At 42.3% G+C, this 27,623-nt stretch overlaps 1 protein-coding gene across 4 annotated transcripts in view; it reads right to left on the reverse strand.

Annotated features, from left to right (window-relative positions):
* TSHZ2 (teashirt zinc finger homeobox 2) overlaps positions 1-27,623 on the reverse strand; it is a 219,756-nt gene that overhangs the window by 78,693 nt on the left and 113,440 nt on the right. For 2 of the 4 annotated variants that reach the window (XR_003570962.1, XM_027881282.1), the window contains exon 2: positions 8,120-11,199. Coding sequence is in view for 3 of the 4 variants with exons in the window: in XM_027881282.1 (XP_027737083.1) it covers positions 8,128-11,199 (3,072 nt within the window). In the remaining variant the exon portion in view is untranslated. Of the gene's footprint in view, positions 1-6,050; positions 11,200-27,623 lie in introns of those variants that run through there. The other 2 variants (XM_027881283.1, XM_027881280.1) reach the window with 2 other exon arrangements.

Raw genomic sequence — 27,623 nt, forward strand, 5'->3', positions numbered from 1 at the left:
AGCTCTGCAGTGAGACTGCGAGTCCTGCTCTGCACACAGTGCAGACAGAAATCCTTTGAGTGGCGATTTTATTGTGCCATGGGAAACTCCCAGGGAAAGCCAAACAATGGAATAAAGTGGGATGCCCTTAGGACTGGGGGTTTGAGTTCCCTTCTGGGTGTGATTCCTTCCTTAGCCATGTGCAAAGAGCAAGTGTAAAGGCTCAGCACGGCTCTGACTGCCATGGCTGGTTTGTACATCCCTGCCTTGGGACAGGCACCTCCAGAGCTCACCCCAACAGGCCCTGTGGTGGTGCCCAGTTTTCTGTAGCTACCAGGAAGGTCTCTTACATGTTCTCTGCAGCTCTGGGTGCAGGGATAAAATCATGTTCTCCAGCTGAAAGAGTGCCTGAACTGTAAACTGGAGACTAGGAGAGTGGTCTGGGAATGGCACCACATGTCTGTCCTGTTATTCCCTCACACTACTCGTGGTCAGAGACAGGATGGACACATGGACTGTTGGCCTAACCCTGTATGGCTTTTCTGGTGTTCTTATCTCACTACTATTCAGCTTTCTGAGAAGAGCAGAAAAATGTCATAACAGAAGTCTTTGCAGTGTTCAGCTGTCTGGCACATCTCCTGGTACAAAGCCTTGTGCAGACTCAGGACTAGGGAATAGAACATGAACACAAAACATGGCACTTGCTCACTTATAGCTGGAGGCTACAGGCACAGGGGAAGATCAACCTGGCAGTGATGCAGGGAGGGAATGTCCCAGGGGGGAGCCAGGAAAGCTCCCTCAAGCACAGGGGCTTTTGGAGCTTGAGGCAGTGGAATAGGGGCTCGACCTTCAGCAGACGGTGCAGAGCTTCTGGGAGAGCAGGAGAAAGGGGGAACAAAAGAGCACGTGGAGTCATGGCCTTTCTGATCTCTTTGTTTTGGGTGAGCTTGGAGGCTCTTCTGGTTCTCCAGTGCAGCCCAAACCCACCATTTCCATGCCCTGCTGGAGCTGTTGTGCAGTTGTGTTAACCATGGGTGAGTGTGGCTGCAGAAAGGGAAGCTGGAGATGCTGAGGACACCCTGGTAAATCATGTCCCCGTGTCCTCCTGGCCTGTCTGCCTTGCCTTGCTGTGTGCACAGTTTACATGCTGGTCACTTGATAATAAATCAAAAAGAGATTGCTGGAGTACAGGGGCATGGGAACGCTGAACATCCGTTCACTCTGAGGCCTGGAATCCTCTGCAGGACAGGCTTCCCGAAGGATGAACTCCTTCTCCTTCTTCCACACCCCCTCTGCTGTAGAATAGCACTGAGCAAATGGTCTTGGCTGGCCTGAGGAAAGGCTGGTGAAGGGAGGCAGAACCTGCCCTGCACAGACCACTCTGCTGCTTGGTCTGAGGCAGCTGCTGCAGGAGGTGGAGTGGAGGGAACAACCACATCAAAGCCACTCCAGCCACCTCTCCTTTCCTTTCAAAAATGTCACTGCGGCACCCTCCACTTTCTCTAACAATGTTTATCATTGTTCTTCGATTGTCTGGGACAATAAATGGTTAGAAATGAGCATATATCACCAGGAAATCTCTGCCTGCCCCTTCCCCCAAGCAGTGTCATAAAAACGTACAAATTCACATTAATAATGAAGTGCATTTCCCCGAGAAGCCACTGTGTATCTCAGGGAGAGCAGGCAAGGTGGCAGTTGCTGCAGAGTTTCCTATTAAAGAGCAGAGCAAATACTCATAAATCTGATGAGGGGCCAAAGCACATGTTAGGGCTGTCTCCCTCTTAATGGAACCTTTTCTGAAATGAAAAAAATATATATCTCGATACATTCAGGGTATTCATTAGACATGACAACCTCCTCCACTCCCACCCCTCCCTCCCCCACTGCTGCATGAGCTGACCCCCAGCAGCAGAGCAGGCTCTGAGTGCTGGCAGGGAGGGATTTTGGAAGGGAGGAGGAACTGGTTTGTTTTAATAAAGGGGTTGTGTAAATTTACTACGATGGACAAGTCCCTGGCTGGCCCCATCTCCCTCCTTCCCTGCACTGCAGCAGCTGATTCCCGATCCGTGCTCCTCCGGGCTGCCTGGGCTCTGCCATGTCCCACAGCCACGTCATCCCGAGTGTCCACTTGCTGGGAAGGAGAGCCCATGGAGCCAGCACTGCACCCAGAGCAGGATCCCTCTGGCAGGAGACCCTTCCTGACATCTCAGTGAGAACTTGGCCAACTCCTGCTCTTGGGAAAACGGGATTCTCCAGACTCTGGGAGAGGCAGGAAGAGCATCAGTCCTTGGCTCGCCCAGGGCTGTGATTTTGATGCCTGGTGTGGTGCCTTAATGTTCTCACAGGCTGGAGACTCAGGCACTGCTGCCCCTTCCTGAGGTAAGATGCTCTTGGAAAAGAAACCCCATCCCATGTGAGACCAGAGCTCTGTATGTTCTGCCTGATCCCTGCTCTGGCAGGCCCTGAGTTGGAGCTGCCCTGGTGCAGATCCTGCCTGACCCTACTGAGGTGTGAAAGCCAATGCAGAGAATGATCCTTCCTCCCATGGACCTGCCTGGATGCACAAACACACTCAGCTCTGAATGGAGATGGGAAGAGATGGCAGAATGAGGCCTGAAGACTACAGCTTAATAATCATGAATTATCTGTTCATTATCCCAATAAATAGTGAAAAATCTCTTCCTCCTTTCCTCCTCCCATAAAGCCATATCTATAATTTTCCTCATTTTCCATCTGTGCTCCATCATATTTGCACTGAGTGATCATCCTGCTAAATTACATTATTTTTATTGAAAGGTGCTTTGCAGGGCTGGATACTGCTCATGTCTTTTCCTTTTGTTATTGATCTTTGTGATTTGATTGCTGAGGTGTAAAATGTATAAATAGGACTCAGATACCCTTCCTTTGAAATCTCACTGGGTTAGAATGTTCTGCTATAGATTATGAAGGCTGTAGCATTTAATAACATCAGGCACAGTAAGGAGAAGGCAAGATTTTGATATCCTTATGAATACTGAATGCTTGAAGAGGGAGGTGCTATTCAAGGTCAGTTAAAATCTGGTTGAAATACTTAAAAGTTGCTATTTCCTTGTGAGCAGCAGAGTTCCTGCCTTGGAACTGTCATATGCAGTGTGCTTATACAGAGCCCAGGAACAAAAAAAGGGTTGACCCAGTGGGCTGGAAGCTCTAATGCAATGTTAAATAAAATTAATCTTAATAGCAACCTGTAGTATTCATAAAAAGCCAGTAAATCTGCCCTGATGTATCTGTGCTGGCACAGTCTGATGTATCATCTGGCCTGACCCTGCTCTCCGGGAAGGCAGGAACACACTATTACTGGTTTTACAGGGACAGTGGCTGATTGGAAAGAAATGCTATCCAGGAAAATTTTGAGGATTTAAAAATGTTCAATTTAAAAGAAAAAAATCCCTATCTAACACTTTGGTGAAAGAGCAAAAAATTTCAAAGGATTGGGGGAACTGAGGCTTCACCAGAACAGGACTGTATTGAGGGAGGAGTGATGGGTTGGAGGTAGATCCTTGCTGACAACAGCAGAAAGACCAACCTTTTCCTGCCTCTGCCTCCTCCCCTTCATGGTGCTCAGCAATTTTAGGCACTTCATCCCATTAAAAGTCTATATTTTAAAATGAGACTTCCCCACAGAATGTTTTTTCCATTGAGAAGCCACCATTTTCCAAAGGGGTGTTGTCAGAGAAGTCCCATCTGAACGGAATAATCAAGCCTTCCATGTGATGAAGCCTCTTTTTCTGGCTGATAACGTGGCTTGGCTGGTAAATCCTGCTCACAGAACTGTGGTGGAACCACTGCAGGCAGCCCCAGCCCAGCGTGGCTCCTTCTCCTGAAAGGCTCTCCCAGCTTCTAACATTTGTTGCTAAGAAGAAATGAAAGCTGAAGAGTAAGCTAAATTCTCTAAAATATAATTTTGGGCTACTAATTCAGCGATTGTCCTTGACCATATAAAACCCACATTGGCTAATAGTGGAATCTGATGTTCAGAGCAGCTCCTGCTGCTTCAGAGGGATGAGAAAATAAAATCCACAGAAGGAAAAAAAAAATCTTCTATTTTGGTATACTTAACACATACAGTTATCTACGTGTCCTATATATCATTTAACAAATTGCTTTGCAATTCTTACAGGGCGTGGTATAATGACTGATTTAAAATCACTGCATTGCTTAAACTGCATTGTTCTTCATCAAGTTGAGTCATTTTTATGTGAAGTGTCAAGCTCTCTAACAAATAACTGCTGCCAGACAAATCAAGTTCCTCATCTTAAAGCTACGGCTAAATAGTTTATAGCTTTAATCTGCTCACTGAGGTGTGCAGTCTATGACAGTAATTATAAATGCAAGGAGAAATTATAGCTGAATGCTTTAACTGCATTAGGAGCCATTTGATGAACAATCATGATTGCCTGCTCATTTTCAACAATAGAGGGCAAGTTAGTGTCAGTGCATTAGAGGATTTTCAGTTCTGCTCTGCTCTTTCTTCCATTTACCACAGAATGTCAGTTGTCTCCTATAAAGTAGGGGAAAAAAAAAAAGCGCCAGAGAAGCTTTAAACTTGATGGTTAAAAAAAAAAGACAAAGGAGGAAATGGAGAGAAAAACTGTTTATCATTATGACTCTTTCCTTTTTTTTTTTTTTTTTGAGTTTTGCAGCAGCATTACTTTCAAATTAGTTCATCTCAGGTGGCTGCCTGTTTGCCTATCAGGGTCTTTTAAAACAGGAATCACCCCCAAGTTGGTAAATTTGACTTCATGGGGACTTATTTCTGTAAAAAGTAGTAGCTAAGGCCTCAGTTAGTGCCCAGTTTCGAGCCAATCTCACCTGGCTCTGAAGTGAAAAATACAATTCTGCCTTGCCTTTCTCCTCAGAAAAACATAAAAATTCTAATTTAGTTGAAAAAAAAGGAGCAAATGCTCTTCAAAGGTAGAAGTCAACATACAAATTACTTCTAATTAAAGCCATGTTCCCTAATGTTTATGGGTTTTCTTTGAAGAATAGCAATAAAAACAAATTTGAAGTGGGTTAAATGAAAGAGAATAGAGATGTCTGATTGTTGTATATTACACATAATCTTACTTTATATTACTAAACCCATATCAGTTAGAGGAATTCAAGAAAACACCAAAGATGAATATAAAATAGATATATATGTCTTTACATTTAAGAAGAATTTATAGCAAATTTCTTACAAACAGCCTCACAGAGGTCTTAAAAATAAATCCATATACATAACACATTTTTCTACAGTACTAACCCAGATTATTCATTTATATTTTTAATGATAGCTAACATTTGAAAATACAACCTCTAATAGCAAATGCTGTTGAAATATAAAGCACTTTATGTATTTCTATACTTCAGGTACTCTTTCCACTGTTTTATTTCCATTTATTTCCAATATATATTCTCTATTTTTTATTTTTATTTCACCACAGTATTGCCTAGAAGGAGGAAACACAAACTCCTGTGTGTGTTTTAAGGCTCTCAGCTTCGTATTCCTTGTTCCTAAATACTGTGCTCTCCTCTAGGTTATTATTCAAATGTCTACTGGACCTCAAAAAAATAACATGGTGAGGATAAGCAAACTCCGAAAATCCCTGTGATTTGATTTAGTCTCCTTGCAGATCTCAGGAAGAATCCATCTGAATAAACTCTGGCCTCCCCACTCCCAACCCAGTGAGAACTTCGGGAGGCTTCACGGCTCCGAAACTGTAATAAAATCTTTACAATGCCATCCCAAATACCCCATCATTTCAGACAATTTGTGCTATCATGCATACCAACCGAAATTATAGCTCCAGATAACAGTGCTATCACTCTGCCATTGCAATTTGAATATATTTCTCCGAAGGTAAGATACAACCTGCATCTCGATATAAATTAGAAATGGATGAGTATTAGGAGGACAGCAATTTCTCGGTATCCAGAGGCAGGAAGGACAGTGCCTTATTTATGTAGTTACACATCACCTGAATAATATGTCTGTGTGCAGGTTTTTACAATGCAGAAACCACTTTTTTTTTTTTTTTTTTTTTCCCTCCCCTTTGGAGATTCTCCCCCCTTTCCCCCTTTGTATTTGTTCCTCAAACCCTCAGCAATGTGTTTGTAGAGGTGGGTGTTTGGTTTGCCTCTTAGTAATAACACGGTGCTTTTAAGACCAAATCTGAAACATTTGTCATGTATCAAAGCCATGAATGTGCCCAAATAACTGTTGTATTTAATATATTTGGCAGACAGCTTTTGTTTGATAGTACCCAAATTATTGGTTTGCTCTAATATCTCCTGTGTGAAAACTATGAATGGCAGAGTCTTAATAACCATTAACTGGTGGGGAAGGAAATAAAAGTATGGTCTGTGTTTTTCTGCCCAATCTCTCTGGTATTTTGTCAGGTATGTGGATTTTGAACGGCCGGGTAAACAAGGAACATTTGTTTGTTGAGTCCTGATGTTGTGTTAAATGCCAAAATAGAAACTGGAGGGTATTAGGCCTGTTTGGAAAGCAAACTCCTTTTGAGTTAGACAGCTAAAACAAGCAGAAATAAATCTATCCCAGTGCAGACAGCACGTACAAGATGTATGCAAAACTGAAATCTTACTGCACTTGAACACTGACGTTGTACTCCACAGTAACAGCTTCTATTACCCATCCCAAAGTAACCCCTTGATTAGTGGTTTAAATTATTCAAAAGTAGCCCTTTTAATGGAGCTGAAGTGATGCAGAGCCCTCGTGCTGGCTCTGTCCACACAAAGTGTTTCCTAAAGCTTCATGAATATTTGCAGCCAACACATGTGAGTCTCCATACAAGCGGGTATTCAGCCCCTGCACCCTCAATTAGCCAGAGAATGGCCACAATAACTGGGGGATCGGTGAAAACTCACAACACATCTTTAGTTTTGACCCTCTGACGAATTCATTTTCCCGATGTTATTCAAGTAAGGAACACGTTGGAGAAACCCTGAATCTGCACGTGATTATTCTGCGAACAGAAGCAGAGCCTGAGTCTGCTGGAGGAGTTGCTGGGAATGACTAAACAGAGCCTTCCTGGAAAAAAACCCCGTTAGAACAAAAAACTTCTATTTGGACTTTAGGTTGATGTTCTGCATATTTATTTAAATCAAGAATATTCAAGTTTGTGAATCAAGTAAAATTAAAAATGCAAAAAATGGTGTGTCATCTGAATATTACATTACACGTTATAAACATTGGTTGTGGCAACTGGTGTATCTTTCAGCAAAAAATAGCAACACTAATGTAAGAAGTATCCTACTAACAGGGCTTGGAAATATTAAGCTTGTAAAAAATCTCGCTGCTTTCTCAATTAAGCTTTAACCCCCCCCCAGGTTATACCCAAACTTGCACTGAAGTCAGCGATGTTTATGGATTGACTCCCACCAAACATGAAGCGAAACAGAATCAAACATCTTCAAGATTAAAAAAGGAATGATGGAGAGAGAGTTTAAAAGGATGTGACAAAAGAGGCCACTCACAGTAGCAAGTGTTTAGGAAGTGTAAAATATTAAAATATTTTACAAAACTGAACATCCAAATATCAACAGAAGAATAACTGAACTTTAGACAGGAACTTTTCAGAGTGATTGGTAGATTTTTGAGGCTGTGTTTGAGATTATGAGAAACTTGGAATAATTGCGATTTTGCTAATTTGCCTTTTGAATTGTCTTCTTTTTCCCCACCAAAATCAGATTTACTGGTGTGTCAGCACTGAAAGGGGTAATAACCCTTTGGGTTTCAGTGCTCTTTATCTGCTTTTTTCCACTCTGACTGCAAAGAGTAGCACTAAGTCCTTGCATCCCACACGGGAGTGCATCGGTTGTGAAATGATTTATTCTTAGAAACAAAAGAGAACTGGAGAAAAAAGCTATTATGAACTTATTATTAAGCAGCAACTTTTCTCTATAGGGCAGTGTGGTTCTGCATTTACCAAGCTCTCTTCTTGAAAACACTATAAAATGGATAAGTACATGTGCTTAGATTAACGGCGCAGGAGCACGTTATGCATTTTATACTGTTTTCATACTTTAAGAAAGCACGAAGTTCTTATGGAGCCTCCTTAAAATGATGAAATTAAAACTCACTATAGAGCATGCATACCTTAAGAGTTATTCTTCATCCACTTCTGCTACAAATTGTGAATGGTGTTCTGGTGACTTGCTGTGTGTTTTGCTTAGATGAAGTTTTACTGCATGTTTGCTCGCAAATGTCCGACAGCACAACTTACATTTGAACTTAGAGTCTGTGTCCTCTTCCCCAGCTATTGTTTCAGGAGATCTTTGAACTGAAACTCTGGAGATTTCTTGCTCTACCTTGGTTTGCTGCTCCACAGCCAGCCTGTTCATGTCTTTCATTTGGAAACCTAGGTGGGATTCTAAGTGGCTAATGTAGGTAGATGGGGTTCGGAACTGAGATGCACAGTCGCTGCAATAAAAGACTGGATGTCCTTTGTCCATGTTTTTCAAAAACTTTGTTCCTCCGGTTTTCCTAAGCTGATACTTGACATTTGCCAACCAGTGGCTGATGGTGGTCATCGACAGTCCAGTGAATTTGGAAATCTGCATGCGCTCCTGCGGGCCTAAATCTGACAATAAATATTTACCTTCAGATGTCTGGAAGAGGCTGGAAGCAAACTGAGCTTGCAAAATGAGAAGATGCTGAGGGTTCCAGTTTGACTGTCTGCCCTTCCTTTTATGCAGAGTGGAGACTTCTGCTGAGACATCCTCGAAGCGTCGGACATCTATTTCCAACTTCATGGACGGGATCCTTGAAGATGCAGCAGGTTTTGGTGTAGTAGCTTTGGGAAGAACTTTGACCATGTCAGCGATGTCAGACAGAGCATGTTTTTGAGGTGGAGAAGTACAAGATTGTGCTTGGGCTGACTCAGCTTTCTTGCCTTTGGATTTGGTCAGGTCAATAGGCTGATCATTGTTTTCAAACAAATAGTGCCTGGATACGCTGGCAGGCTTTGGTGGGGTTGGAGCAGGAGATAAAACTGGCTTCTCCATCATATTTAGATTAGTTTTGTGGAACATAGAAATTGTGCTAGAGCTGGGGCTGCAGTTGGACTGAGGCTGTAAAGGCTCAGTGGCTTTGCCCAAGTGATTGTTCAGCACTGACTGCAGCGCGCTGAGGGGGTTGACACAAGGCAGCTCCGAGGGCTGGTTGGCGGCAGCACAACCATTGCTAAGAGAAGCTGCTGGTGGTTCCTTGAGGACTGGTTTTTCTTTTCCACTGTCCTCTTTAATTTTGTCCTCTTCTTTCAAGGGACATGGTTCTGTCTTTTTTGGCTCCACAGAGGTTTCAGGTTTGAGGAGAGGTTCTCTCTCGCTCTGGCTGAGTGGGGCCGGCTCAGCCTGGACACCCTCTTTAGCAAAGTCCTTCTGCACCTCCTCCTTGTCATCAGCCTCCTTCTTCACTTGAGTGCACTGGGCCACATTTGCTGAGATAGGGACCAGAGGCATCACCTTCCATTTGGGTGCTATGGGCCTCAATTTATTGGTCATTGTGGGCCTGATTTGCAGCACTTGGGATCCCACAGGCAAAGATGGCTTAGCTCCCTCTGAGAGCTGGTAGGCTGCGTGGATGCTGGGATATGCACTCCAGCTGGGAGCTCCGTTCTGAGCTTTATTGATGGCTGTTGTGACAGTGTTCTCCAGGGACTTTAAAATGTCCCCACCACCCTTTGAACCATCTTCTAAATCCTCTTCTCGGAGGTACTGGTATTTCATTGTGGGATCCAGTGGTTTCTGAAGAGTGTCTTCATACTCCTCAGTTTTTACTGCTTTCTCATCTTTATTTGCATCCTCAACTTTATCTTTTTTACTTTCCTTTTTCAGTTCAGAGGTGGGAGCTGTGCACTCCGCAGATGATTTAATGGTCGATTTTGAACCCGGGCTGTCACTGGCTGGTGCCTCAGACAGCGATTGCATTTTTTCCACAGCTAAAGGATCCAGAACAAGCTGCTTTCCTTTCTTTGAAGCCGAACTTGTGACTTTCAAGAAGTGGCCCGTGACCATCATGTGGGTCGTAAGCTGCTGCAAGGTGTCATGGGAACTTCCACATTCCATGCACTTCAGAATCTGGGATTTGCAGGCCTCGAACTGCCACGTGTAGCTGGCACCGTTCTGGTACCCGTAGCGGTTGTTGGATGACAACTGCAGGTTGGCATTCTTCTGAGGAGAAAAGGTATCCGAGAAAGACCCCGTCGTGGAGTCGGGGGAGCAAGGCCTGTTCACATCAAACACGCGTTTCTTTGCTGGAGTGACCATTTTGGAAGAAATGGTTGGTACCGGCTCCTTCAAAGGCACTTTTTGGTAATGTTTTGTTTTGATCATATGAACACTCAGATCCTGAAGGGAATCAAAAGAGTCACCACAGAACATACACTTCAGGACTTTTTGTGCATCTTCCTTGTCCATGTCCTGGAAGGCCCTTTTTCGGGGCTTCGAGTAGCTGGTAGGTCTGTGCTTGTCCTTTTTGTGGTTGTCATCTTGGTAGTGGCCTGTCTCGTTCATGTGGACCGTGAGCTCCACCAGGGTGTCGTAGGCAGCGCTGCACTGCCGGCAGCGGAACCGGCTGGCGCCCGTGAACACCGTCCCACACATCTTGCTGCTCTGCCTGTACAGCTGCACCGAGCTGAACAGGTTGGGCTTGGACACGGGCCTGGAAGGCAGGTTCTGCTGTAAGCTTTTGGACAGAGCGTCTTGGTGCCAATCAAAGTCAGCTTTGTTCCCTCCGTTCCTGGTGTCGCAACTCCGCTTCTCGGAGTTGGACAACTTGAAACCCAACCCCAGGCCTGTCCAGTAAGAGTCTGACAGGATGTTGGCATAGACAGCTGTCATTTTGTCCATGCAGTCATGTGCTTCGCTCTGGGATTTGGGATGGGTGCTGGATTTGGGGTCCTGTGGCTCTCTAGAGCAAATGCTTTTAATATCTGCCACATGGTCACTGCCATCACTCAGCAGTGATTCATTCTCTGCGTCCTGGTTGGATATATGACTGACAGGGGAGTTCTGGAAGCTAAAGTTCCCTTTCTGCTCAGGACCCACGTCATGTTCCTCATCCGTGCCAGTGTCATTGCTGCCCTGGAGCTGAGCAGTTGAGTTGTCGTCATCGTCTTCTTCCTCCTCCTTTATATCCTCCTCTTCCTTTAAATCTTCCTCTTGGACATAACCTGAAATGTAATGTCAATATATGAAATAACCTGGTAAAGGAGAATGCTCCAGTTTCAGCTTCCTAATTTCACTATGTGTTTTCTTTACTGGGTTTTGTTTTAATCTACGACTATGCCAATAGCTGTAGACTAAAAAAGCCAAATGATGTCTCTTTTTGTGAAGGTTGCTGCGTTCTGTTGGCAGATGATCATAATTCTTTATAACTGCCAGAGATCCTGAGTTAATAATTTTCCTGTCAGGGGAGTATAATTCTAACTGTTCTGTAATGGGACAGTTGGAAAATTCATATGGAAGTATTTAAAGTTTATACTAAAAGCTTCAATTCTGTGAAATTGTTTTTAGCCTCAGTGAGAGAAAGGGTGGAATTGGCAAGGAAAGGAAGAAAAATAGGTGCCATAATCTTCCTGGTTCAGAGCGTCATGTAGGTACAATCACCTTTTGCCATTTGATCACCTAAAAATGCACTGTAGAATGTACACAAATAATTTATGTGTCAAAATACAAGCTATGAAAGCATTAACAGGCATAAGTGGAACTCTTTTGTTTATAAAACATAATGTACTGACTAGCATAAAAACAAATTGTGCTTCAGTGAAAACAAATCCGCAAATTTCAGGTCAAGAACCCTTGGAAGTTACAGCAGAGTATTAAGATATGACAGAGGAAAACCAAAGTTAACTGTAAAACTGGAAAAAATAGAATAAATCTTGAAGGATTTTCTTGGCCAAATTAACTGTTTAATTACTAAGATGAACTTGACACTGGAAGAACTGTAAATTTGAAGTTAATTAAGAAATTCAGGTGTTGGGTTTGGGGGGTGGATTCTCATCAAAATTTCAGAAGCTCAGGTCTTCCCAGGAGATTTGTTGATGAACTTTTCTCCAGGCTGCTTTGGTGTGTTTCCTTAAGATCTAGATTTTTCTATCAGGTAATTATGTAAAAAAACAAACAAACAAACAAACAAACCAAACCAACCCTAACTACCCAAATCAAAACTGCCCTTAATAAAATAAAATAAAATAATAAAATAAAATTTTAGTGGTTGTAGTTGCAAAGAAACCCTGAAAGCTCAGAGAGCACAAAGAGTTGGACTTCAAAGATCCTTGTGGGTCCCTTCCAACTCAGGATATTCTAAATTAGACTAAAAGTGTTACTTGTTTAAAATCCAATTCCTTCCCATTTTCTCAGACAGGCCATTTTATGGCTCTTTAAGAACCTGGCTCATTTTGCTTCCTTGAATTTGGTACTCCTGAACAAATGATATCCTCTTAGCAAATCAAAAGGGATGGGCTGGAAAGGTAGACATGTTTTGATTGCCATCTGGGCAAAGCCTTCCACAGCTTTTCCAGAAGTGTGTTTCAGTTTTCCAATCTATTTCCACGTGTATCTCACCCCTTCCAACACATTTGCCACCAAGCCAAAGAGACCAGGATTAGAGGAACCATTCCCTGGATGCTGATGCAGCACAAGAAGAGAGAAATGACGGCTCTCTGTGGATTGGCAAAGAAACCCCTGTGAGACATCTTTCCTACACCCTTCCCATGGGCTCAGGAGCTGCACTGATCACTCTGGCTTATTGCAGGGGTGGTACCAGGCAGCTTCACAACCAAAGACAACGGCAAATGGCCTTTAGCACAATAAAATAATAACCACAGAGTAGAGGCAACACTGTGCTGTCCAGCAGATGCTTTCAGCAAAGAAGATGAATATTAAATATGAAGCACCAAATACTCAAAAATGCTCCTTTCAGGAGCGTGCTGGGTCACTTCAAGTATCAGCAGCCCCACACCCAGGTGACCAGACTGAAGCAGCAGCAAACACAACTCAGTATTTTTTCCTCCTCCTTACACTTTTTCCCTGATAATCTCGTGGTGCTTCCCCTTTCTCCTTTTCAGAGGGGCAAAGAGAAGGGAGGAGCAGGGAGGTGGCAGAAGCTCCTGCCCAAGAGGAGCAGTGACCGGTCCCACCCCATCCTGGGGTGTTGCACGAGGGAGGGCTGACAGTGGCAAGCACAGCACAACAAAACCAGGGAGGGAATCCCAGGAAAGAATCAGACAAAACAGACAACAAAGAGCTCTCACACCCTTTGGGTCGGTGCAAATCCGATTCTCTGTTTCAACACCAATTCTTTGAATGCTATTAACCCATGTGTCACCAGAAGGGAAGTTTTTCCTTTGGAAGATACATACAGTAATTTCTTCCTCACAGTATCCTTTGTCCTTCTAAAAAGATTTACTAGGAAAAGCAGAAGTACCAGACAGCTGCACATCCCCCACAATACAGATAAAATTTCCTGCTTAATTAGGCATTGACATGTTTACTATAACCTTTACAGAAGAGTAACTTGTGCTGAGAAATCCTCTTTTTTTTTTTTTTTAACTCTCTGTGTAAGATACCGACACAATCTCCTGTAAGTGGTAAAAGTAACCAGTTCCAGTATCTGAAAGGGGTCTACAAGGAAGTGGAGGGGCAGGACAAGGGGGAATGGCTTCAGACTGAAAGAGGGGAAATTTAGATGAGATATTAGGAAGAAATCCTGCCCTGTGAGGGTGGGGAGGCCCTGGCACAGGTTGCCCAGAGAAGCTGTGGCTGCCCCATCCCTGGAAGTGTCCAAGGCCAGGTTGGACGGGGTTTGGGGCAACCTGGGATAGTGGAAGATGTTCCTGCCCATGGCAGGGGGTGGAACTGGATAAGCTTTAAGGTCCCTCCCAACCCAAACCATTCTGTGACTCTGTGATTTTTAACTTACCAGAAAGCACCATCGAAATTTCACAAAACCAGCAGTCACATCTGTTTTAATGGTTTAGGGGTTTGGGCAGCTTTGAAAATGCATTTTAGTATCCTCCTTGTAAAACCATTTCTGTTTATGTAAATGATTTAAATTGCTGTGGGCATTTTAAGGACAGTGGAGACCAGTTCTACAAGACAACCCAGGGTACAAGACATGAGCGTGTCCTTCCAACAGGGTTTTTTAGTACAATTTCATCGGACATGAAGTTTGATCTGAAGTGATGTAGCTAGTTAACAGAGACAACATTAATTTAAGTGGACTTTGCATTATTTATTTTATAAGTAAAGGGTGTCTTCAGCCTGCACACCCACATGCTTTAAATGCAGAGTCTGTAATAAGTAGCATAAATTTTGCACGTCGTACTGATGTCCATGTAATAAATTGTTGAGTGACCTGTTCTCTTCCCACCAGTCCTCCCCCAGGCTTATTCTGACATTCCAAACCTCTGAGATACTCATACATAGCTGTTTTGCAGGGGAAAAAAAAAATTAAAATTAAAGGAATCCAAACTCAATAAACAGATGAACAGCTTCCTCTTTTTCCCAGATGAGAATTTCCCCCCACCAAAATTAAACAGTCCCAGGCAGCTGGAAGATGGGCAACGTGCACTCCTGAAGAAGTGGGGGACTGAATTTTTAATATCATTAAGACTGGACAAAACCCAGGAGCTTCAAAGCATCGAATGGAAGCAGTTTCTGTCTTCCTTAATGGAAATACAGCATTTGGTTTAAGTGCTGATTGATCCCAAGACAAAGTATGTCAAAATCATGACATCAGTAAGGAGAATATTATCATATGGATAAAAATCACAAATACAACTCTAAATTATTTGGGTTTTGAAAATTTTACCCTGTGCCTTTGTGATGGAATTCATGGTAACTTCAGAAAGCTGCTTCTCTAGGAAAAGGGGTTGCAAGAAACAGCTGATTCTTTATTCTTTAAAAGAGAACACTTTCTTAGCTATTTCTAGAATATTTCCACAGAGGAGCTAAAAGAAAACAAGTCCAGTTAACACACCTGCAAAAACTTGGAGAGGAAGGGTCTGAGGCCACCCACATCCACCTGGAGCCTTGGCCTTTCCCTGCAGGCAGCACCAATCCAGCTCCCAGTGGTGCTGGATCCAGGACTGATGTTCAGGCCTCTCACCTGTAACTGGCCCCACGTTATACATCATTCCTGACCTGGAACTGTAGAGTGTCAGTACATCTTTTTTTAAAACATATTCATCCTGACTGTTAACTTTTCCAACAGTGGATACCATTTTCCTTCAGATTTGCTCTTTTTCCATGTAGAGAAACATTTCTTTAAAAAAAAAAAAATATATATATATATATATATATATACATGTTCCTTTCCAAGACTGGAAAACTTATTTTCTGCCAAGGGAAGGGACAGTAAATCATTGTCCAGAACAACACTGCTAATCCATGTAAAACCCGTGCACCATCTGCACTTCTTCAGACACTTATATTCCAGTTTTACTTGAAACACCACCATCAGTGGAGCAATCCCACAGTGCTAGAAGGTGATCTTGTTTCCTTCTTGTCTGGCTCCAGCTCAAACATCTTTTTGTGTTTGGCAGAAACTGTTTTCTTTCTCTGAAATATTTCAAGCAGATAATGGATAATGACCACTTCTCATTCCTTTTTCTCAAAGATGTCGAACTGCATTAACTGCCCAAAGACAAATCTTAACCTGGCTCTGTAGAGGTTCAGAGCTACAGTTTCATCCCAGTTTGAAGAGATAAATTGGCAGCTGGGGGTGAAAAAACCTCCCTGCTCCATTGCATAACTCCCTATCAAAGGCATTTTGGAATTTAACAGGATTAAAACCAATGGAATACTCTGGAAAAGCCATGGAGTTTCATGAAAAAAAGAACTCTCAAAATACGAAATTTGCAATACAAGAGGGAACTGTACAATTTCAGAGCTTTTAAGGCTATGCTAAAAATTCCTGTACCAGGGAAATAACTTCCTGTTAAATTATTTCAGGGAAAGGTTCCTGCTCCCACCACGGAGGGAGCAGAGAGCTCTGAAGGAGGGGTGTCGGGGACAAAAGGACATCTCTGTCACCCGGTCTGAACATCCTGGGAGTGCCAGGTTTAGTTCTAAAGCCTTGTCCATCCCAGGGAAGGTTTTACACATCCCCAGAAAAGGCTGAATACGCTCAGTTGCCTCTTTTATTGGGAAGCCAGATAATTCTTTTGGACAATGGGAAATTCTTTGCACCTTTTGCTGCTGTCACTATTTACCGTCACATCCTGTTCCATCTGCAGGGGCTCAGTAGGGAAGTTTCAAGCACCAAGGCATGAATTTCTGCCTCTTGCAGAGCAGGAGAAGGAACATCCACTGCCATCCACTGAGGACAGAAGCAGCCTCTGTGGGAGTAAGGGAACCAGTGGCTTCTGCACTACCGGAATTTTACCACACAAAGGCAATTCCATGCAGCCATAACTATTATTTATATACGATGCTGAAATGAAGCCATTTGGGGCTCTCATTTTGTTGTACTCTAATTAGAGTTGTATTATAAAGTTTTCTATTAAATGTCCAATTTCCTACTGGTTAAGAAGGCAAAATACCCCGGAGTTGCAGTGGGACCCTTGGCAGCACAAAGGAGAACAGATTATGCCTTTTGTACATTGGATCCTGCACAGTTATGAGCCAAATGAAAATGATCAGTGGCTGCAAGCACATGTGCAGGGAACTGGCTTGTGAGTGACCCATAAACTCAAAGAAAAACCAATCATAAACCAGGAGGAAAAGAAAAAAACACAACACTCCAAGGAAGAGTGAAAAAAGAGAGGTGAGCTGATGTGAGCTGCTGAGCTGAGAGTCCAGAGCAGGGACAGAATGACAGGGGAGTTTTTTCTTGGATAATTTTCCTTAAGGATAATGCTGTTTACATAGTCAGTTATTAAAAAAAAAAAAAAAAAAGCAGCTTCAGTCATCCTTGCCACGCTCTGGATTCAGTTTGAGTGGCCAAGCAGCTGCAGGAATGGATTCAACCACCTTCAGAGCCAACAGTTCCAGTTCCTCACATGGGGCTTCACGGTGTAAGTGAAGAATTTGCCTCTGGATAAAAACATTTCTGCTTGTTATTTTCTACAAGCCCCTGGAACTGACAATTCCGTTGTTTCAACCAAGTTCAAGGTGTTTGATGATCTCCAGACTGTATTTTCAACTAAAATGCTTCTCAAGGACACTAAGAATCCTCCATCACTCAGTGCCTGAGCTCGACCTTCCCAGCCCTGTTCTCCCCTTGCCCATCCCTTGCCCACCAAACTCCTCGTCCTGGTGAGGTTTTGGGCAGGTATCAGACAGTCTCACATCACCACACCATCATTTAATTGCCAGTGCAGGCACACAGGCTGCTTTCCAACATGCAGCTTGTCCTGAAAAACAGCAATACAGCAGCAGCAAATATGTTCTCCTCGTTAGTCATTTTAATTGCACCACTGTAAATCACTTTACTGATGAAAACAGAAGTATGAAACTTTTGTCTCTCTTTGCCTTTCTTCTGTTGTCTCTTGTCCTATTTATTGCTGTGGAAAACAGCAAGAAAGGCTTTGTAAATTTACAGATTACCTCATTTCAAATCCAAGTTTCAAATTATGTTTTCCCTCTTTCATTATCCCAGGTTCCCCTAAGTACCAATCTAAACTTCTTTCAATGGCATGAGCTACCAATCAGAATCACAAAAAAACATATATCTATAGAAATTGAAATTGTAATGAGTCTTACCAGTGTATTGCTAACACTTTGGTTCATTTGATATGAACTTTGTTTTTTTAAAGTACCACATGGTAAGGCTTTGAAACTTCAGTTTGTAAAAAAAAAACTGTAACAGCCTTACAGCCTTTGAAGTCACTACTGATATAACTCTGAACAGATCCATTCAAGTTCAACTAACATCAGACAAATGTTTAGTGTATCAGAGGAAGCCACAAAAGCAAGGATTTCATCAATATTTCACAACAGCCTCAGGGAAACTGTAGATTGCAATGCTGTAGGGCAGCTAATGGAATTACACACAAGGGTTTTGTACATTTAAAATAAGCAGCTACTAAAAAAATTACCCTTCAGTTTGATAGAAACTGTATAAAACTGCAGATGGGAAACAATTAAATAGCTACCAACATTTATCCGTGTCAGCCTGAGAGGTCATTTAATAACAGGTATTTCTTTCCTTTTATTTTTTTTTCCTGGTAGGGCAATAATAAAGATTAACATTTATGAAAAGTAGCATAAAATATAGTGCAGCCAAATGAATAATTAAAGATGTTTCTGAAGAATTTGTTTGCTATTGTATGGCCGTGAAGGCTGCTCTCCAGTAATGAAGTACATTTATATTAACTACAATTATAAATAGAAAGAAGATGAGGATTATGTTTATGGACACTTGCTTGTTATCCTCTGAAAAATAAATCTTTGACTCATATCTGTGGAATCCATGGCTTGTCTCAGGGACAGCAGCTCTCCACAACACATTCTCCTGGAGGGGAGTTGGGCTCTGAATGAGTGTGGGGTGCACGTGGAGGTGGACAGGGGACAAGAACTAGACCAGGGAGAGATCAACAGCCAACACTTTCCCTTGAAAGCTCTTGGTCAGAGGGAGGAATTCAGCATGTGAAACGGAGTGTTTATTCTAAACATAGATCCATAGAGTCATATCCCTTTTCACAAGTCTGTTCAGCATGTAAAGATCTCACAGAACTGGCCCTTCCCACCACTGGTTTGGGGTGTTTAGGTTTGATCTGCCACTGTGGGAAATTGCTGTTTCTGGTAATAACTGATCTGTGCTCAGTGCACAGGATGGCACCCTGGGAGAGACAAATATTTGATTACTACTTTTAAAAGGCTGCTTATTTCTTAGCCTCTTCCAAGTCAGAACAGACCATCTTGGCTAAACACAACAGAACACCCAGTCTCTTGCAGAAGAATTAAGCCCCAGGTCAAGAAAGCTCATGAACATTTGTCCCTTTTGGGGTAAGAGTAGACAGGCTGATCTGCCACAAAGAGAGGCTGTGCCTGATGATGCTTCACTGCCATAATGGCTTCATAACCAATTATGAATATGTAAACAATAACAGCCTGATTTTGGCAACGTGACTTAATTAAATGAATCAACCTGGATAGAAAATCTGGTGCAGGAAGAAGGAAGAGTCAACTGTCCTCTCTCTGACTGCTGAGGTGGCCTCTTGCAATCACTCCAGATCAGTTCAAAGCTCGGACGTTTGTGTGGAACAACCAGGAACAATCTTTTTCCCTCAAACTCCCACCTCCCTCCTGCTGGACTGCACTGTGCTGCTGCTTGTGCTCGTCCTGCAGGAGTACTGGGAACAGAAAATCCAGAGCTACCTGAGGACTCAGCCTGAAGATCCAGTGAAGGGTAGAGATGACCCAGCAGCACCTCTCACAAGCTTTTATTAAAGCTCAGAATTCATGCACAGCTGAAAATGCTGCACAAAATTCAAGTTCCTTGCAACAACGTGTTGTCCAGGACCTGTATTAGAGCCTATTTAACAAAATATTAATAAGGCTTTAAAAGTGCACTATTGTAACATTTGTCCAAAGAGCAGCGAGCCTTTGGATTTTCCTTTTGGATACACAGAGTGCAGCTCCAATAAGGTCTGTTTTAGGCCATGGTTTCCAGTAATGTTCATAAATCTGTGCTGATTACTCGGAGCTGGTTAAAGGCTGCAACATCATTTCTCTCTCAGCATCTCTTTAGATAAGGTACAGAAGTGGAAAGTGGGAGTATAATGAAATATATCTTCCTCATCTTCTTGCTTTATTTTGATCTTGCATTCCAGGCAATGAAAAAACTGCAAACAATTTTGAAGTGTGAATTCTCCCTTGGCGGGATCTCGGCGTAAAAGGAAGGTCCGTGAAGAGCACACAGATCATCAAGTGGCTCATTTCCCTCTTGATCTGCCTTTCAGGAGCACACTGCTGCAAATGGTGGTCCGAGTGAACAGCCTGTTTCTTTGGTGACAAATATTATGGCCCACAAACACTGATTTTTGGCCATTAGACTTGCCTGCACTTATGGCCACATAACCATCAGAGCCCTGAGGCAGCATGAAGGTCATTACCCCAGACAGCATCTTGCTCTGACCAGCTCCTCAGATATGTAAGCAATAAGCAGTTGCAAGAGATTGATATGATACTTTGTGAGTAATTTGGATGAACTATAACACTAACCCAGCAAAGTATTATAATTTTAAATGTGTCCAGAAAATAATTGAAATTCTGGTTTAGCTTCATCATAATGCACAGTGCCGGGTATATTTAACAGCTGACTAGTTTAGCATGAATATTGCTTTACAAATGAGGTCATATTGTTTTTAAGAAACAATATTGCTATCAAACATGTTTAGGAGGAAAAGCAAGAGATTATGAGTACACTTTTAACCTTTCTGTCTCTTTCTATATCTGTTTACTATGGTGATTTAGGTGCTCAGTGTTGTTTGAAGGCAAACATAGAAGGTTCTGGCATTTAAAAGAGATCCAGTAATGAGCAACTGGCAGTCAGATTCTTTCTTATTATTACTCTGTCACAAAATCTCTGTTCTACATCACTCCATCTTTGCAACACCAGGCAGAGATGAGAAAGGTCAGAACATCTCCTTCAAACACGCAGGCTGTACATGCACAACACCCACCAGCCAGAATTCAGTCCAAGCTGTGGAAAAGAGCTGAGTCCTCTTCCAGAGTAGGAGTTTCCTTAGGGAGAAGGGTTTCCTCCTGCTGGCACTGGCACAGGCCAGGTCAGGTCAGGGTGGGATCACTGCTCATTGCAGTGCACGGGGTTAGTTTTTATCCCTTTGTCAGAAGGAGGGATCCTCACACAAAGAGGAGCATTTGACACACAATTTGTGCCCATCCACCTCTGGAATGCTGGACATTCCTCTGCCCAGGAAGGGGCTCACAGGAGGCCTGGTCCTGCTTCTCCCATCTCATTGCAGCCAACAGCAACTGTGAGAAGAACCAACTGTGAGCCCTTGAAATCCTTTTCAAAGATGGAAATAACTTCTTTAACTTCAGTGCTGCCTGGAATTCTCCCTCTGTGAGAGCCACGACCTCAGTGGGCTCTGGTAGCACCAACCTGAAGTTTGGGGGAATCCTATCTTACCACTCTCTCAATAAATAATGTAATTACACTGCATGTTTATTATTTCTTTTGTTATCTTATTACTTATTTTATTTATTGATTTGCTCTTTTGTGGTTTACTGCCCCCAACATCAGCACTGCCGTATAAGAATCTTTCACCAACATGGAATAAAATTCTTCCTGCCCCCCAAAATCTCCCAGTTTTGATGCACTCCAGCACTTTCCTCTCTCTTTCCACACAATCTGGGATGCAGCCCTACTGTTTCCTTGCCCTATTAATAGTAAGAATACTAATAATCATCAGTGGTAAAATTAGTACTGTTGGCTCCATTCTGCAAAGAAACTTGTGCAAAACAAATCAATCCATGTCAAAAGGAAAAGCTTCCAACTGATATGGAAAATAAATACAGTTTCCAACTATCTATCAAGATTCATAAAATAACGGAAATTTCAAGGGGAAAAAAAAGAAGAAAAATGATTGAAACAGAAATATTAAGCTGTGTTCTCTTAAATTGTGTCTCAAATGATCCAGGGAAGGGTTGAGAGCCAGGGTCAGTGCACAGATCATTTACAGACCATAATCACCACGGTCTCCGTGTTGCATTCCTGCCCTGTCCTAAGTGATATCTGACATTTATCATATGGGGCAAAGCAGGAAAACAGAGGCAGCAACAACAGGAGGCTGCAGCTGCACGGGCCCAGCTTTTCCTGAATCTCAGCAAGAAATAAGTCTGAGTTATGGCAAAAAACTCCACTAATCAGAAAGCTCATTTAGTGACAGAAACACCTCCCTCAGTACAGGTACCATGATGTGAGCACTGATGAATGAGGGACCTCTCTGGTACAAAAAAGCTGTTTATTATTTCCACCATAACTGCATTTAAATCCTGCAGGAGTTCACAAAGCAGCCCAGTGATCAAAAATCCAGACTCTGCAGTCCTGAAAGAGCTGAAAGGGTGGATTAACCATCTCTGCCACCCAACTCTGTAACACACTGAAAAACTTTATAAAAGGATTATAAAGTTCCCTGCATTTTTTTTCCAAGGCCTCACTCAGACTTGGAAAGAAAAGCAACAGAGGGCATCTGACCTCCACCAAATTACTCAGAATATTGACTTAGAAAAATGAATTGCTGCTGTAGGTAAGTCCAAATATATTAAAAAAAAAAACATTAAAATGTTGACAGAATTAAAATACATTTATTGCATTGTAGTCACAAGGACAAGTGCAGAATTTTAGTGGAATTTTCAAGTGTGATTAAATACATTTGAAGAGCAAAATGATCTGTTTTGTTTTTGATTCCTGCCTCTTCCATTTCACTGCCTCCCAAGCATCAGGATGCAAGTGGGACACCATCCTTGGAGCTCTGCACTTTGGCAGAGGAGCAAATGGACCTGGGATGTTTATTAAGGCATCATTATGTGTCTGTGTGGCCTCATTTATTTCCTGTGGCAGAGCCCATGCCAGGTCAAGATCAACAGTTTGAGCAGCCCATTCATCAGGTGGGAGCAGGTGTAAGGAATGGCTGGGAAAGGAGGACAAAACTGAAATGGATGGAAGTGTGAAAGTAATAAGAAAGTGATCAGTGAAAGTACAACCAACAGCAAATAAATCAATCCAAACAAGTGCAGAGCTGAGATCAGCCCGGGAGGGTTTCCTTAAACGTGAGCGGGGCTTTAACCTTTGTGACAGCCAGGGAATCCATGGATAATGATTTTCCTCAAAGTTCTGCTGGGAATCAGGAGGATGAGCAGAGCAGGATTATTATCCCAGGGCATTGGGAGAGAATTGGTAAGAAAGCCCAGCCTGGTTCCCCAAAGGTGAGGTGGGAGTGGGTGCAGGGAGTGTTTTGGACAATGAAGCATCAGGGGGGATTTTGGACGTGGCATTTCCATCCATGTGCAAACTGCTGGGAGAACGTGGCACAGGATCTGCACTTCCACTGGAATTCAGACCCCTGAAGCAGTGACTGAAATCATACAGAAATAAACAATATTTCTGTATATAAATGAAGATTAAGGGCACAGTGTTATAATAAAAGTAACAACTCACACACTAACTTCTTGAACAGAAAGCCACCACGTAATTTTACTGAGGATTGGATTCAAGCCGGTAAAATCTGTTTGCTATCAAGAATCCAATTATTCATGACCAAAAAATCTCGTGCACCTTATCTAACACAGGTTTTGGATTAACTACTGGTATGTGAAAGGAAAGCTTCTAAATTATTATTTTTGTATCAGAGGGAGTTGTATGAGTGTAGGTCTGCCCAGCTTTTTTGACAACACACGAGGATACACCAGCTGTGGGCACCAAGTCCTCGCTGATTTGCTAAGTAGAGAAAGTCCTTTGGGATTTTATGGGTAAAGTTGATTTGGAGCTATAAAATTGAAGCATTTATTAGAGACCAGAGGCCAACACCACTTCATTATAGACTGTCTAAACACTTTCAGTTTATCCACTCAATACAAATCCAAACAGTCCTTCCCTTTTAAAGCATTTCTGGATGATTCTCTTTCTACTAGCAATAACACCTTAAAAAAATATGAATTTTTAACGTGTTTATCAATCTATGTTAAAATTTAAATGAAGGCAAAGCGTGGCACAGATCCAGCTAATCCCTGCACAAGGTTTGCTCTTGAACAACTACCAATTTGCCTTGTCTACATGGGCTAATTCCTGTACATATCCACCAGTGCACAGCTGGAATTTGACTAGTCTTTATTTGAATTTTTGAATTTTTCAGCATGTTTGGTACTGCCAGTTTATTGCTCCTTCTGTGCAGTCAGTTCCCTTATACAGACTGGAATTGTGTTGCACAAAGAAAGAGAGAAAAACATGTTTAAAATAAGAGAGATTCAGAAAGACTGAAACTGCTTTTAATTTATTATTGAAGAATTTGCTGTGTTTTTGTATCTGCCCCTTTTAAACAAGTCTTTAAACACTCAATGGGAGAAGAACCAGCAGAAGTATCAGGGTCAGCTCATTTCAAACTGTTCTTGGGGTCTATGAATCCTCATGCACTGATGAGATAAGCCTGACTCTAAACTGGAGTGTGCTTTGCCCATCCCTGGGTTTAATTCCCAATAAATTTTAAAATGTTAATGGTACATCAAATTTTCCAGGTACAATAAGCTGAATTTCTTACTGGTGTCATTCCCTTGATTTAGGGAGAGGAAGAATTGGCTCAATGTTTTATTTGTCTTGGCTCTCCCTGGTTTTTTTTGTTAATGTTGTTTCTTTCTGTCTGATGGGTGTTTACAAATCACAGAACCACAGAATCATTCAGGTTGGAAAAGACCTTGAGAATCAAGTCCAACTGTTAATTCCAGCAGATTTTTTGGGGGGAATTAATTCCATTTTATGGAAAGCAAAGCGTTGCCCACTACTTTGGAAACTGAACAGTGTATTCCCACTTCTCCTCCTCCGTTATCATTAATCCAAAAAGAAGGATAAGTTGATTTCCCATATTATTTCCCAGTTATTTGTCTTCATGTGACTGAGAGCCAACCTCTCATATGAAATTCATTTTCCTCCCTCATCTTTTCCCAACACAGTTTTGTCTCCCCAGCCGGTTCCAACTGCCCCAAAGCGGTGTCACCACCACCTGCTTGTTCTTCTTTCCTCTACGAGCAGCCACATTTTTGGTTATTTTTTTCTCCTTGACACTGGTAAAAATGCTGGTGTTAGAGGAAGCAGACAATTAAAGGTCACAAATTCAAGTGTTTTTCTGTTCCACCCTGTATAGACCCATTGCTGTCAGAGAAGCAATCATGTCTGCAAATGCACTTTACAGGGCTGAGAGCTGTTTCTCAACTTAAACTATGTAACATTTAAATATCAAAAACTTTGTTTTCTAATGAGGGAAGTATTGAGGGGGGAGAAATGAATTATATGCTTGATGTATACTGAAGGCTGGGAAAATTAAGGCCATTTCCCATGGTGAAAATGCAGTGATTTCAGTTTGTGAGAATAAATTAAACCTTTGGGAGAATTTGTCTTCCATTAAATTGAACAGCTAAACAGGCACAGAAGATTTTAATGTCACCACCAACAAACCCCAAAGGTTACAAAAAGAAAAAAGGAACACTGTTCTCTTGTTTGGAAGTTCTGTGTCTCTCTACCTAAGAAAAATGCAAACTGTAAATGTATGTTGAGACACAAAGACTCTTAAAGATCATAATTCCATTCCTATACCATATGCTATTAATGTCTGTCAACACTGTTTAGCCAGCAACTGCTGACAGAACCATATTTGCTATCTAAATACATCATAAATAAATCAGTAATGAACTGCTTTAGTAAACCTTCTGCACTGATTGGAAATACAGATCGAGTAAACAAACTCTGGGGATAACATTTTGCAGCTCGAAGTACGTACAACTGTTTAATGTCAGTGACAAAGTCACTCACACCTCTCTCTCTCTCTCTCTCTCTCTGGAAGGCACGAGGCTGGAAAGGAAATCCTGAGGATGGCAAAAGTGTTTAATCAATTGCAGCAAATGTACCTGTCAGCATTCATCATATTACCTCTGCTTGGCTTTTTTTTTTTTTTTTTTCCTTATGCAAATCTCAGGAAAGGGACTTTCAGCTGCAAGACGTGCTGGTAACAACAGCAACCCCCCCGGGCTCATCCTGGGCCACCGACCAGGGAGATGGTCCCCACCCAGCTGAGTTTCCCGGCTCTCCAAGCCAGGCCTGCCCAGCACAGGCTCTGCTGGCTCCTTGGCAGACAGAAGAGCAGGTTTTGTGTTAAATACCTGGCTTTTTGAGGCACCTGCTCAGCAGGGAAAAGCCGGGAGATAGGACTGAGTCTCCGAGTGGATTCCTGGCTGGGAGTTTTGCACTGCAGAGGCTCTGCTGCTTTTGAGGGTAAAAATGGACATTTGTGCCAGCTTTGGCTTTGAGATGTGGAATACACTGAAATCGAAAACTTCAAGTGCTTTGTGAAGGTACAAGATAAGAAATGGTAGGAAACACTCCCTTATTTGCTCACACAAACCTATCAAATGTCATCTGGACAAAGAGCAACTGGTGAGGAGGAGCTGGAACCAGAATTTATCCTATGAGGTGGAATATTGAGACAGGAATCAGTAGTGATGTTGTCTGCTAGACATAAAAAAAAAAAAAAAATCTACCAGTGCCATAAATTTGTCATTCAATAAATATTTCGAGTCTTCCCAACTCTTTTTTGACACAGGTTTTTTGAAAGTTACTTTCTGACAGCTTTCTGGTAATTAGACACCACAGCTTTATATCAGAAGAACAGTCTTAATTAAGACTGCAGAGAGATGCTAAAATTATAATTTCCTCTATGCTATATTTTAGCAGCAGAAATTCTTGGAGATCCCTGTGGGATGAGACTTTAGTCCAGAATAAAACAAGTGCTAATTTATCATGATGCTTGCAATGGATGATATTTTCAAAAATAGAATTTCTCCCTTAGATGGAGGATTAAAAGTTTCTCTTAATCCCATCAAACAATTGAATTATCCTTTGTTCCCCCCAAAGTTACTTTCAGTCACAACCCAACACTCAGTAAGATGCAGAGAAGGACCTGTTTACAAATTCAGATGGCTGACAAGGCTCACAAAGCTGGCAGGTGTTATTCCTTACAGCAGGAATTAGCTCTGCACACGGAGGGCTGAGGAAGGGAACGGGGGAGGCTGCAGCTCTCTGTGCCATCTGAGGATGGAACAGGATCCATCCTCCTGAACACCTTCCCCTGCTCTGCCTTCCCTGCTCACCTGCAGGCAGGTGAGGAGGTGCTAAACACTGCCATGGAAAGGGAAAGCAGCCTGGATTAGAAGGAGCACAAGAGGGAAGAAGGGTTGATTCTTATCTTCCAATACATCAAGATATAAATTTAAATTATGAGCACCTTAAGAAGACGGAGGTTCATGCAAAAGAATACAGTGTAAGACAAGGTTCCCTCTGGTGTCATTTGTTTCCGTGACAAGCTGCAGAGATTGCTGGAATAGAAGAAGTCCCAAGCTCCTAAATACCATCTCAAGTAGAGTTCATGTAAAAAAGAAGAGAAGCGGCACCGTCTGGATGATAAACATTCATATTTTACAACCTTTCAGTTTATTTACTGATATATCTTTTTCTAACTATATTTGTTGTTTGTATCAGCTTGCCTAGGCAAAACAGAGCCATACATAATTCAGGGATAAAATTGCCATCAAGTCACTGCAGAATCTAAACAAATAGACCCCAAACGTATATTTTTCATTAATAACCCTCCATTACCAAGTGGCGACACTTTGAACCAAAAAAAAAAAAAAAAAAAAAAAAAAAAAAAAAAAAAAAAAAAAAAAAAAATAAAGCAGTGAGATAAAAAAAGGGAAAGACACCTCATTATTTAATGCCAGTCTCCCTGGCTCTGTGCTCGGCGCAGGTGGAGGCTTTGTCTGGGAGTTGGAGTTTAATGTGACCTGGGAGCAGGGCCGGGCTGGCAGGGGAGGCTCAGGGAAGCAATCAGCCACTTGGCCAAAGCTGTCACCAGCCCTCCAGCCTG

Source organism: Empidonax traillii, unplaced genomic scaffold (genome assembly GCF_003031625.1).
Source record: "Empidonax traillii isolate 1590-97213 ecotype Southwest subspecies unplaced genomic scaffold, ASM303162v1 scaffold86:size2944007, whole genome shotgun sequence".
Taxonomy (NCBI): Eukaryota; Metazoa; Chordata; class Aves; order Passeriformes; family Tyrannidae; genus Empidonax; species Empidonax traillii.